The sequence below is a fragment of the Ovis aries genome, chromosome 11, assembly GCF_016772045.2.
Source record: "Ovis aries strain OAR_USU_Benz2616 breed Rambouillet chromosome 11, ARS-UI_Ramb_v3.0, whole genome shotgun sequence".
Lineage (NCBI taxonomy): Eukaryota > Metazoa > Chordata > Mammalia > Artiodactyla > Bovidae > Ovis > Ovis aries.
In genome coordinates, this window is record NC_056064.1 from 62,287,048 (window position 1) to 62,300,656 (window position 13,609).

General features: G+C 55.5%; 1 protein-coding gene across 1 annotated transcript; it reads left to right on the forward strand.

Moving 5' to 3' along the window:
- The first annotated feature begins 2,500 nt into the window (after nucleotides 1–2,500).
- CACNG1 (calcium voltage-gated channel auxiliary subunit gamma 1) lies at nucleotides 2,501–11,999 on the forward strand. The gene is made up of 4 exons (XM_027973969.3): nucleotides 2,501–2,839; nucleotides 8,119–8,193; nucleotides 10,974–11,111; nucleotides 11,339–11,999. The coding sequence occupies exons 1-4, from the start codon at nucleotides 2,608–2,610 to the stop codon at nucleotides 11,563–11,565; spliced, it is 672 nt and encodes a 223-aa protein (XP_027829770.1). The 5' UTR covers nucleotides 2,501–2,607; the 3' UTR covers nucleotides 11,566–11,999.
- The last annotated feature ends 1,610 nt before the right edge of the window (nucleotides 12,000–13,609 follow it).

Sequence of the window (13,609 nt, forward strand, 5' to 3'; positions counted from 1 at the left end):
GGTCAACCGGCTGGACACCACGCAGCTGCAGGCAGGGCTCTGACCTGGGCTCGGGCGGGGGCAGCCCCCGCTCCGTGAGCAGAGCAGGCCGCTGGGCATGGCCCTCAGAGCAGAGACGGCCTGTCTGCAGGGGCGTTTAGTGAACGGAGGAGAGAAGGTAGATCTGCCTGCTCTCCCCGGCAGCCAGCAGCAAACCAGAGGCTGCAAAGACCTCTCGCTCCACGCTGCAGTTCCCTCACCAGTCACGAGGGGCTTGGACACGCTGGCCCAAGGTACCGCAGCTTGGCACACTGCATATTTTAAGTTGAAGGAATCTGAGACACAGCCCGCCCAGAAAGGCCTCTCTGCCCCTCCCCTGGAGCAGGTCCCAAGACGCCCACGTGCAACACGCTCTGCTTGTCTGGGAAGGAAGGCGCACATGCTCCACGATGCAGACCTCGCTTGCCCCGCTTTCCTGCCCTTCACTTGGACCCTTCCGTCCCGCCGTGCTTTCCATTCTTCATCACACACGGCGACTCTAGAACGCTCAGGTGTAAGCTGTGAAGAGCGTTTCTCTCTGGATAAGGAAAGGGGTATTACAGACAAAAAGCAGAAAGCCACTTTCTTTCTCCATTTACATGTATGTGGTTGCATTTGTTATAACGAGCATGCTTTCATTTAGGGAAAAAATTCATTATTATAATAAACTATTAAAAAAACACTCAAATTTGTTCCTTTGGGTCTTCATTTTTTTATGAAGGCTCCGGTGCCATAAAACTTATATTAATCTCTATGCTCTTCTCTTGTCAACTTGTCTGCTGTTAGAGGAGCCTCAGATGAGACCTTAAAAGTGCAAGGGCAAGTCGCTCAGTCACGTCCGACTCTTTGCGACCCCATGTTCTATATAGTCCATGGAATTCTCCAGGCCAGCGGGAAGCCTTTCCCTTCTCCACGGGGTCTTCCCAACCCAGGAATGGAGCCCAGGTCTCCTGCACTGCAGGTGGATTCTTTACCAGCTGAGCCACCAGGGAAGCCAGAGAACTTAAAAAGCGAGGACAAAGATATGTTTCCTCCTCTACAGTCACAGTGACCTTGGGAGCTCCTCCCAGCCCCAACCATTGGTTAGGAGTTTGGGCCCTGAAACCTGGCTTCCCCATGCGCTGTGTGACCATGGGTGAGTTACTTCATGTCTCTGAGCCTGTGGTCCTTCATCTGCAACGGTACACAGAGGCTTAGCACAGTGCCGGGTAGACAGCAAGCGCTCACTGAGGCTGAGCTATTACTATGACCAGCATCATAATTAAGTGTCTGAACTCCACGGCTAGACCCTCAGATGGTTCTCCTCACACAGAGAGTCTTTTTGTAAGCTGTGTCAGCCTGAGGCCAGGATTTCAGAAGTCAAACCCCTACCCGGCTCAGGGGTCTTCTCCTGGCTATGCATCAGCCCCTTGACTACACCCCAAAAGAGGCTCCTGGTGGCCTGAGAGAGGAGACACAGACCCGGAAGGGTGTAGGGGCTCCAGCCTGGAGTACCAGCCTGCGGCCAGGGGGTGGGATGGGTGGACATGAGGGAGGAGTCAGGACCCTTGCTTGGTGGTCCCAAACCCCAAGTGTCCTCTGCTGAATCCATACACCCAGTAGCCACTTAACAGTCACCTGTAAATCAGTCTACTTTTGTTCTTCTTCACTGAAGTATAGTTACTTTGTAAAGGACAATATAACCTGAAAATCCTTATTACCTGCCATTAATAGAAAGTAAACCTAAAACTAAAAGCCTGGCGTGCTACAGTCCATGGCGTTGCAAAGAGCTGGACACCACTTGGCGACGAACAACAGTGAAACGGAAGCAGCAGTGGCGCTGCGCTCCGGTCAGGCCGGGGGCTTTGCTCTCCCCACACTATTCGTCCATTTGCGAGCGTCAGGAAGTGTGAGAGACTTGCTAGCCCCCGAAGGAGCTTTCCTTCTGGACCCAGTTGGAGGGAAGGGGAGAGAACTGACAAGGAAACAGTGCAGGAGCAACCTGGGGCGGCTTGGGGTGTGGGGTTCAGGTCTAGAGCGTACTCCCCTGGGCTGTGGGCGCCAGAGGCCCCGGGTGGGCCCCCCAGGCCCCAGGACAGAGCCCCGTTCACCTGCTCCCACGCGAGGACAGAGGCCTGTGTCCTGGGTCTGTGCCCTCCCCCAGCAGCTCACTCCTCCTTCAGCCCCAGCAGGAAGAGGCTGGCACCGTAGCGCCAGGCCTGTGCCCCTCGCCCTCCCAGCTCAGGACCCCTGAGCTGGGCTCTGAGGGTGGCGAGTCTGCAGCTGGCCTGAGCCTTCTCTCCTGCCCCACCCTGGTGTGCTCCTGGCCCCGGGGAGGGAAGCCAGCCCTGAAACCCAAGGAGCAGCCGTCCTGGGTGAGGCACCGGGGTGCTCATTAATAGAAGCTTCCTCAGGCCTCTGACACGCCTGGGCAGCTGCTGAGCCCGTCCAGTGGCCTCACCCACGGCCAGCCCACCCTGGCTCAGCCCGGCACGCTAAACTTAGCTTCCACCCCCGGCTGGAGCCACTGCCCGCAGCCCCAGCCCAGCTGCCCCCGGCCCGAAAGGACTCGGCCGACAGACCCCAGGTGCCCACTGCCCCGGGACCACCATGTCCCCGACCAAAGCCCTGAAGGTCCGAGTGGCCCTCCTCTGCATCCTGGTGGGCATCGTGCTGGCCCTGGTGGCCGTGGTGACAGACCACTGGGCCGTGCTGAGCCCCCACGTGGAGCACCACAACGCCACCTGCGAGGCGGCCCACTTCGGCCTCTGGCGGATCTGCACGAAGCGAATCTTCGTGGGCGACAAGGAGAGGAGCTGCGGCCCCATCACCCTGCCCGGGGGTAAGGCACCCGCCCCGCCCGCTCCTGCGGGAGGACGGGGCTCCGGAGACCCGAGCGCGCCTGGGCGGCGGCGGTGGGCCGGCCGGGCGGCGCTGGCGGGGCGGAGCCGGGCTGCGGAGCGCGGGCAATGCCTCCAGCTAGTCCGTGCGCTGGGGCTCGGGGCTGGGCAGCGGGCAGGGGTCTGGATGGGCGGACAGACCGCGGCTCAGCGAAGAGAACGCGGGTCTGCCGACTCAGCCTGGACGCCCGGCCCCCACCGAACGCAGGCCTCAGGTGGGAGGGCCGCCTGGGCGAGTTCATTCCAGGCTGGAGTGCGGCCACACGCCGCTCAAGGGTAGCCGGGCCCTGTGCAAAAGGGGGTGCAGGGCTCCCCCTCGTGAAGGCGGCAGGAGGGAGCCCAGCGGCGACTCGCCCGGGAGGCGGGACCGCTTTGTGCGAGGACTGTGTGCCCTGCGCCTCCTCCCGACCGGGTCCCCTTCAGACTCAGAAAACGCTTCCTTCGCTGGGATTTAAATGCCTGCCTCAGCCTCCTAGTGCTGCGCGACCGCACGTGAAGGCGCTTTGTGGGGAACGCCTGGTGTGAGGGTGGCCAGCCTCTCCGCAGGCGTGGAGCCTCCACATTCTCAGTGGGCAGAGGCCCGCTGCGGAAGGAGCCCGGGGGCCCGCGTCAGAGTCTGGGCTCCGTGCGGGCCCTGCCCACCACCCCAGAGGGCTGGGCGCTGACAAGCCCGTCGCAGACTCGGCGCCTTCCTTTACCACACGGGCTCAGGCCCAGCAACCCAAAGTCCCCTCCAGCGTTCCTTCCAAAGTTACCCCAAGGTGGCCGGTGACCGGGGTGAGTGCAGGGTCCCACCTGGTTTTCAAATTAGTCTGTTATCAGACTGGGTGTTCCTTGAACCCTGCCCTTCAAGAAAGGCACTGCTAAGTCCCGAAGACCCTGCGGTCTCTGTGGGGGGTGAAGGAGCCCAACCCTCACCCCTCCACCCCTGGCCTTCCTCGCCCTTCCCCCCCCCGCCCCCCGCTGACCCCAGGAGAGCTCAGCCCTGCTCACTCCCACCGGACACCTGGAAGACACAGCAAGCCCCAAGCCTGAGGGCTCTCACAGGCACAGACATGTGCTCGAGGGGTATCATGTGGCCCAGATGCCCACGCCCCGCAGCCACTGCTGAGCACACCCATAAACAGATGCACCATCCCGCCAGCCCTCCTGGGCAGGGCACATTCTCCAGGGACTGTGCATGGGATCGCACTGTTACGGTCCACCTGTCCTTGGCCTTTTAAAGCCTGGTGAATTTACAGAGCAGATGAGCAGGGTGGTGAGGGAAATCTATACAAGGAGAGACGGCTGGTGGGACGTGACCGGACTGGCCACAGGGGATGCGCCGGCTCGGCCTGGCCGCAAGCCTGAGTTGAGTCGACCTCTAGGCCACCTTCTCCTGGTCCAGAGTGAATCGCACCTTCCAAGCCTGTGAGCACTGGATGAGCTGTCCAGGTGCACTCCTGCCTTCTCCCCTCTCCTTTCTCTGCAAGGGGACATCGTTTTCCTTCCGCACCCATCCTGCCTGAGCTCCACTGGATCACTGTTTCCGGGAGGAATAGAATTCATATGCCTTCTCTCATTAGTTACCAACAACATCTACAAGTACAGCGCTGTCTGCCAAACACATATATTACACACGTTAACCTTGGGTGACCTCAGAAAAAAAGACAGAGTAAGAACCTCCAAAACTTATTTTCTCCATAAAAACAATGAGAACATTGGCTAACACGGTCAGAATAAACTTTTTCAGAACTCTAGAAGTTAACCAGTCTTGCAGCAATAAGCAAGTGCTTATTCAAGAAAGAGGAGTGAATCCCAGTAGAACAATGAGGTCTGTGGTGTCTTTTTAAGCTGCTATTCCAGTTCTTTCCTTCCTGACTGCGTCACAGGCTCAAAAAACAACAGCCTGCCATCAGAGTGAAGCCAGCTGCCTGGAAGCCACCAGAAGGGGCAGACTAGGGCTGGACCCCTTTCAAGGCCTCACTCCCAGAGTGGTGTCATTATCTGATCTGTCTGGTGGTTCCCTAGAAGCTCGCCTTTGCAAGGCTGCCTTTATTTGACCTGACTCTGAGCTCATCCCGTGGAAGCAGTCTTTTACCCAGGAGGCATTTGTCAGAAACAATTAGAGACAGTTGTTTAATATCCTAACTGCCTACGGAAGCAGATAACAGAGCAAACAATAGGCTCACCAGAAAACTGCAGAACAAGATAGGTGGCTTTGAAAAGCCCCAACATATTCCTGGGAATTTAGGAGGCCACGAGGGTCCACAGAGCAACAAGTGTGCACAGGGAAGATCTGAGAAGGCCATAAGCTCTCACCTCTGGCTTACGTAGAGCTGTGTGAAGAAAGAGAGAGAAAGAGAGAAGGAGGGAGACAGCACGAGGAAGGGAGAGAGAGACGGAGAAGGAGAGGAGGGGAAGAGGAAGGGAGAAAGAGGCTAAGGCAGCGGCGGAGGCCACTTCGCGGAGTGCTCGGCTGTCTGCTGGCACGGAGCTCCTCAGCAAAGACTGGGAGGGGCATGGCTTCCAAGCATTCTAGGAAATGTCTGTGAGACCACCAAACTAACTGAGCAGAGATTTCCGTGGCCTTACATGAACACAGACTTCACATATTTAATTTAGAAATGAACTTTAACAAGCAACAATAACAAACAGCCATAGAAACAAACCCTGGGGAAGAGTGGATATCTAATTTCCGAAGTTACATTGTTTAAAATGTCAAGTTTTTAAATTTTAAAAGATTACAAGACACGAAGGGGCTGCGGTCTCCGATGGGCATCCACAGGGCCCTGCAGCGGTGCTTCTCCTGGTTCGGCACAGGGGACGCCAGTCACCCTCAACTACTGAGTCAGGAGAGGCGATGGGCGGGAGGGCCCATCTGCTCGCCCGAAGACCTCCACGGAGGAAGGGAACTGGGACCTCCGGACGCCCAGAGCGGGAGCCCCCCAGCCAACCTGTCGGAGCGCTTAGTGTGTGTGTGTGTGTGTGTGGGGGGTGCCTGTACTTGTCCCCGCACAATCTGCAGACTGGCTTCCGCAGAGGCTGGTGCTGGTCTGGGAGTGCTGACACCCCAACTGCCACCTGAGCAAGAGGACCTTTGCAACATGGACGTGCCTGCCTTACGTCCAGGCCACTCATGCTGAAGGCTTCTAACTCAGGGTCTGCAAATTGTCAGGGAGGCACCCAATCGTGAGACACGCTTGAATTCAGTCAATTCCCTTCAGAGGGTTTTCAAAAGCAACCAAAGTTGGCCCTTAAAGAGTGAGACAAATTATTCCTCTGTCCAGAGGGAGACTCTGGGGGACCCATCAGCTCGCACGAGCCAGTAGGGCAGGGCTGTCACAACTGATAGCCTGACACACGCGAGAGAGCTCCGTCATGCTTGGAAACAGCACCAGAAGCACCTGACGTCACCAGCGGCAGCCACACACCCCAGGTAACTCAGCTCAAAAGGAGAGTGATTTAAATATAGAAGCTCAAAGAAAAGGCTGTTTACTTCATGGAACATTTGCTGCTGCTAAACCAGGCTCCATCTCCCGGGGCCATTCTCTTCCTCCACTGCGGAGCAGCAGTAACCCTGACGCTGGGGGTCAGAGGCCAGAGATCTCAGTGGGAGATGATCATCTCAGGCAGACGGAAGCCTGGGCCCCAGTGAAAGCTACGACTTTGGCTGCAGGCTTTTTTCCAAAAGAAATGAGGCACCAAACACCTGGCGAACATGAACTGTGGCCTGAAGATAAAAACAAAATGCAGACGCAAAGCAGATGCATCTGAACCCAGAGCAGAGAGCTTCCCACTGAGGCTCAAGGAGACACAGGAAAAACGAGTCCATACAGTGCCTCACACAAATAAAAAGCAACGTGGTTTAGTTTTTTAAGAAACAAAATAATATAACGTAACCCATTCATCTGCTTCCTAAATCATCAGTAAAGAACATTAAACTATGCAATAAGCAATGGTCCTTTAATTGTACCGTATATCTAGTTGTAAGAGAGATTAAAAGGGAAAAATGGAGGAGACGTTATATTGAAAATCAGTGTGAATTTCTTTGTTCTGAGTTCCTCCTCTACTGCTGCTGTGGCTAAATCGCTTCAGTCGTGTCCGACTCTGTGTGACCACATAGGCAGCAGCCCACCAGGCTCCCCGGTCCCTGGGATTCTCCAGGCAAAAACACTGGAGTGGGTTGCCATTTCCTTCTCCAATGCATAAAAGTGAAACGTGAAAGTGAAGTTGTTCAGTCGTGCTCGATTCTTAGCAACCGGATGGCCTGCAACCTACCAGGCTCCTCTGTCCGTGGGATTTTCCAGGCGAGAGCACTGGAGTGGGGTGCCATTGCCTTCTCCGGAGTTCCTCCTCTGCCCCCTGCCAAATCCAGATTTTGGGCCCTGCGGCTAACCCACGCTTCCCATGGCTTTCCCGGCGCTCCTCAAGCGGGCCGAGCAGCTCACCGAGGAGGTCCCGGCTGTGCTGCCTCCATGCTCACGGGCATGGAGGGTCTAATGTGTGAGGTCGTGGTCACACATGGCCCTTCATCCAGGTCCACACAATGGCCCACTCAGCAAAGCCCTTCGGGCGGCATTTTAAGGGGCGTGGAGCCAGGTTTCTAAACCTGGCTGAACATCAGAATCTCCTGGAAAGTTCTTGAAAAAGACTTTGTTTCTCAGGTCACACCCAGTGCCTCAGGATGGGCCTGGATGCTGACTGGAAACCAGCCCTGGGTGGTATGTGATCCTGGGTCTGGCAACCCCAGCGCCTCTGGCATCTGAGGGCTGCTGGTTCTGTGCACTGCACATCCCAGGCCACTACCCCCCAGGTGCCCATAGCCGTCTGCCCAGCTGGGACACAGAAATGTCTCCAGACACTGCCCAGGGTCCCCTGGGGGCAGAATCAGCCCCAACCGAGGACCACTGTCTGGCCCTGATTGACCGTGTCCCGCAGTCCCGAACAGACTTGAACTCTAGGCCTCAGTTACCCCATCTGCCAAATGGGCTCAGTACCCAGCGGTCTGCGCCTGGACTGAGTCAGCCTCAGCTCCCTGAAGATCCGCAGGCTCTTATGCAGCCCATTTCCCACCAAACTTTTGGTCTAAGGGTGGAAGAAAGATGCTTGTTTTGGCCCAGAGTCAGGGTTTAGAGAGCAGAGAGCAAGCCAGAAGCCCCGGGGGGGACTGGCCCGCCCCCTCCTTGCCAGCTCCCGCCCCAGCTGCAGCCCTTTCTCTCAACTGTCTCCTCCTTTGCAGAGAAAAACTGTTCCTACTTCAGGCATTTTAATCCAGGCGAGAGCTCGGAGATCTTCGAAGTCACTACTCAGAAAGGTGAGCCTGGGCGGAGGGTAGGGAAGAGGAGGAAAAGTGGATTCCACCACTCCCTGCTGAGCTGGAAAATCCCTGGCATGAAAGCCCCAGTCTCCTGCTTGATGACAAGCAGCCCCTCCTGAAGTTTGTCAGTGGCAGCCGGGCCTACCTCTGCGCCCAGAAACAGCAGCTCCCACCTCCAGGTGCTTCAGGCCTCTGCATCAGGGCTCCCATGCACACACACGCATGCCCAGGCACGCACACGCATACATATGCACACATGCACGCCCAGACACACAGGCACACACACACACGCACACACACGCACACCCACACGCACACACACCGACACACGCACGCACATGCACACCCAGACACACATGCACACACATGCACACCCAGACACACAGGCACACACACGCACACACGCACACACACCGACACACGTGCACGCATACCCAGACACACATGCATACACACCCCAACACACACATGCACACAACGCACACCCAGACACATGCACACACGTGCACACCAAGACACACATGCATGCACACACAGGCACACATCTGCACACCCAGGCGCACACTGGCACACACACAGATCCTTTCCCGCACCGAGCTCTGTAACAAGCTGCCAGGGTCCAGCCCCAGTGGATCCAGGGTGATTCGAAGGTGGGGATGGAGTCGGCGTCCTGGAAAAAACTTATTTAATTACAGATATAGAGGGAGATTAGAAACAGATAGTGTAGTAGGAGAATTAGTGGAGAAAAGAGGCTGAACAACTGGTTTACATGGAATACCAGTCACCACCTATGTAGGCCACAGGCGTCTTTCCATTCTCCCAAAGGAGAGGAGGCACTGAGGCCTCCCCAGTCTGATCTCAGAAGCCCAGGCAGAATTAGCAGGCTTGGTGAGTACCCACATTTCAGATGGGAATTCAGCCAGGAAAACGGGGAGCGAGAAAGAAACGACACGGGGGAATCAGTCTTTCCAGAAACTGGTCCGATTTCTTTATTTTTGGGTTTGCTTATATACCTTTTGTTACACATAGGGATAAATACAGAGTCACGTGGGGGTCAGCAGTCCTGACCTTTATCAAAATCAGGTGCTTCACATAAATGTAAAAAAAAGGTCTTAGGAATATTACATCATCTTCTGGCCATGAGACCCGCTGACATTCTATGACCCTTTCTTTCTGATAACCAAAAAACTTATTTTTTCCAAGGGTGTTTTTTCTTAAACCAGGCACCACCCTCCAAATAAAGTTACATTCCTATAGGGTGAGGGTGTAGTGAGTTACAATCAAGAAAGGAATTTATTTAACCCAAGGTTAACATGATTAGTCTTAGAAATAAGTATTATTTCTCCTATATGCTTAAAGGTTAATACTTATTTCTCCTATATGTTAGTTATATTCATTATAAGGGTAGGGAACATGGAGATTTAGCAGCAAACATCAGCCCAACAAATGAAAATCCTTTCACCAATGCTCCCCTTAAGATCTATTTAGTCTTAAGATATGATAAAGTTGCATTTTTACGTAGCAAGGACACAGTGATTTATAACAAAGCACAGTGATCTATTACAAAAGAGAAAATCCATTAACTTAAAAAGTCTAGTATTGCTAACATCAAAAACTACTATATTTCCTTTTCTATAGTCCAAATATATTGATTAATATATTCCCAGGTGCCTAAGGATATGGAGGCCTGGCGGCAATCATTGACTCACACGAAGAAAAAGCCCTATGCTAATTAAGACTCTCAAAATACTCCAAAACTCTCTGTGCTGTTTATGGTTAAGAGGTAGTAAACAATCATGTGGCAGGAGTATGGATAATCCTGTCACACAAGCTAGTCTGTCAGCAGAGTGGTTTGACCTGAGACATCTTTGTCCCACCCAGAGCAGGGAATTAGCAGCAATTATTGACACAACAAATGAAGAACCTTTCACCAATATAATTCTTAACCAACCCACTATACTAATAATTTCCAACTCCCCAAAAGAATTTGCCTTTAGTAAGTCTAAAACATCTCGTGCCTCTCAGATTGGGAGGCTGTAAACAATCACATGTGGCCGGACGAACCTATACAGGTGGGCTAGATAACCTTCAGAGGAGTCCGTAAGCTGAAACACTCTTGTCACGCCCAGGAATTTCTATTGCTTTGGAGCTGCACGTTTACTCCTTCTCCGAGAGAAACGGCTATGGGGGAGAGCCCCCGCAAAGTCAGAGGTGTAGGTGAGAGCATAAAACAGACTCTGGTTTTGGGGTTAGATGCTCGGGAACAGGGTGTTTCCTGAGGCTTGATCACACCTTTGCATATGCCAAGCCTCCTTCCTCATGACCTTTGCCATGGGCGGAGCTCCTCACGCTGGCTCCCAGCAACAAGCCACACTCTGTCAGCCTTCCAGAGGGGGCTTGTCAGTCCCAGGACACACCACCCTGAGTCTGGGTGTCACCTTCAGCCCTGACTCTGGGAGGGAGGTTTTGGCTCCAGACAGGTCTCCAGCCACAAATCTCCCACTACCTTCTGAGGCCTGTGCCCCTGGAAGGAGGACCTTCATTTTGGTGCCTGGACGACCTGGAGAAGGAATTAGGTCGTGTGGACATCCTGGCCCCATCCCTTTCTCATGTGCCACTCGGAAGGAATGATTTCATCTCTGGCCCTCAGTGTTCTCACCTGGGAAACGGGGAGGACAGAATGCGGAGCAGTCGCTAACCTGGGGGGCAAGCACAACAAGTGAGGGGTCGCCGAGCCCCTCCTGAGGCCCCGGCGTCCCCACACTCTTGTGCCGCAGAGTACAGCATCTCAGCCGCCGCCATCGCCATCTTCAGCCTGGCCTTCATCATCGTGGGCACCCTCTGCGCGCTCCTGTCCTTCCGGAAGAAGCGGGACTACCTGTTGAGGCCGGCCGCTATGTTCTACATCTTCGCGGGTAGGATGGGGCTCCCGGCCCTCTCCCCAGCCCGCCGGGGTAGGGGCTGGGTTTGGACAGGGCCGGGCTCCGCGCCCCTGCTCCCCACGCCCCCGTGACCCCGCCGCACCCCCACTCCCCCACCTGACCCCCGCCCTCACCTTCCCCCCGGTCCTCCCGCACCCCCGCAGCCCCCGCCCCGGGTCTGCCCCTGAAGGCCCGCAGCCTGAGCCCAGCTGTGCCCGCAGGCCTCTGCCTCTCAGTGTCAGCGGAGGTCCTGCGGCAGTCGGTGCGGCGCATGGTCGACAGCGAGCACACGGCCTGGATCGCGCACTCGCTCGCCTGGTCCTTCGTCTGCGCCTGCGTCGCCGCAGCTCTGCTCCTGGTGGGCGGCCTCGCGCTGCTGCTCCTCGCGCTGCCACGGATGCCCCGCGACCCCTGGGAGTCCTGCATGGACGCCGAGCCCGAGCACTAGTCCTGGGCCCGGGCGTGGGGCCCGCCTTGGGAGGCTGAACCTGGGACGGGCCGGAGGGGGCGGCGTGACTTCTCCGCGACCCCATTGCGCGCACACTGCACGGCGCTTCTCCAGGGCCAGCCAGTGACACACGGTGCTTCTCCGGGGCCGGTCAGTGGACACGCGGCGCGCCCGCCCGGCCAGTGGACTCGGCCCGGGCGGCCGGGGGAGGGGGGTGGGCGGGGCGGCCAGTGCTGGGGTCCTCGGGGTCCTCGACCTGCCTCCCCGAGGTTCCTCCGCGGCTCACCCGCCGACCTGGGTGCTCAGCTGTTCGAGCCGCCAGCGCCTCGCTGCTTCCTTGTCATCCGACATCCTCTCCTTCGCTTCTGGCAGATCCAACAAGCACTTTTTAACTAGTCTGACGGCGATTTGAAATAAAAACTCTTTGAAACATGCCTTTCCTTGGCCTTGCATAGAGATCGCTTGGTTTCCTGACCACACAGCCCAAGGGCCCCCTTGACCCAGAGGAGAAATGAAGGCATAGGCCCTGGGGATGGTGAGGACTTCTGTGGGGACACGGGGACAGAGGGTCTATTTACTGGCGACACTTAGAGGCTCTGAATTCCAATTTCTAACTCTGGGCCCTGGGTTGTCTTCAGGAGAAACCAAAGGCCATCTGAATTGGCAAGAGCGTGAAAAACAAGGAGCGTTATTTCCAGAGCTCCCAGTGCCAGAGGCATCCCAGTGCTGACACAGGGCTCCAGCCGCCTGGCCTCCAGGGTCTGGTTTCAGACGCTGGATTTTTGTGGCAGAGAATTAGGTAGCCGGGCTTAGCAGCTAGACACGAAGGGCCACGTAGAGTGTCACAATGTACACTCTTCTGCCTTTGAATCCCCTGCATTCAGCCAGCTCTTGGGGATGGAAAGCCAGACTGGTGAGCAGAAAGGACCCCGTGTCCCTTACCTTGATCTGTTCCAGAGGCCGTGGCCAGCCCCTTTTGCAGGGATGGGTCAGCAAACTACCAGCTGAGGGTCAATCTGGGGCCCGTCGCTTGCCAAGAATGGTTTTTTATAGTTTTAAATGGTTAAGAAACATCCAAGAGGAAAAAGATTTCATGATGTGAAAATTTCATGAAATTCAGATTTCAGTGTCCATAAATAAAGTTTTATCAGAATTGCCAGAGATAAACAAAGCCACAGATACAGTGGTCAGAACAGATTCTAATCAGCAATGCACTATTGCAGCAGGAACAGAACCCCGACTGTATGCCCAGAGGCGGTCAGCAGTCTTCTAGGGCGGGTAGGCTCTGTAGAGTTAGAGAAGCAAAGGGCTGCCCAGGGGTGGAAGGGGGTGGGCCTGGGAACCCATCTGGGTTGGCTAACAGGAGGTGATCCAGTTAGGTGCCGACCCTCACACAGAGGCTGGGAGACCAGGGCCTGTGGCAGGTTTTGGCTGGACAAACAGCAGAGTCTTGAGGCAGCCTTGAGTTTTCTCAGGCAGACAGTTTAAGGGGGGCTGGGGTCATCCTAAGGATGTGGCCTTGAGCGGTTAGAAACTACGGTAGTGTGTGTTTGCATCTTTCAAGGCCAACGGTGAGAGCAGAGAGGGCTGGGGGCGCCGGGCTGCAGTCTGGCCCGTGAGACTCTGGTTCCCACTAGACTCTAGTTCCCACGGGACTGGTGTGAACTGAACAGTCGTCAAACCTTGAGGTTCCATAACGTGTTCACTTTCTTAACTTTTAAAGATCAGATCCCACGAGGTAAGGGAGGTGGCAGAGCCAGGACTAGCAACTCAGTTGGATAAATAACATTTAAATGTGAGATCTTTTTTAAAATGTGGGAAAATATGCACAGCATGAAATTTACCACCTTAATTATTTCTACGTGTCCAGCTCCGCCATGTTACCCTCTGTCCATGGCTCTTTACATCTTGCCAAACAGAAGCTCTGCCCCCTTTAAACGACTCCCCGTCCCCTACCCCTCCAACCGTACACTTTCCGTCTCTGTGAACTTGACTGTTCAGGTGCCTCATACGAGTGAGAGCGAAGTATTTGCTTCTCCATGTC

Bases quoted from the DNA above. Each gene is read 5' to 3' on its own strand.
- CACNG1 (XM_027973969.3), top strand. From the start codon at position 2,608: ATGTCCCCGACCAAAGCCCTGAAGGTCCGAGTGGCCCTCCTCTGCATC. The intron at 2,840-8,118 runs GTAAGGCACCCG...CCTCCTTTGCAG, and splicing joins CCCCATCACCCTGCCCGGGG to AGAAAAACTGTTCCTACTTC. The intron at 11,112-11,338 runs GTAGGATGGGGC...CTGTGCCCGCAG, and splicing joins TATGTTCTACATCTTCGCGG to GCCTCTGCCTCTCAGTGTCA.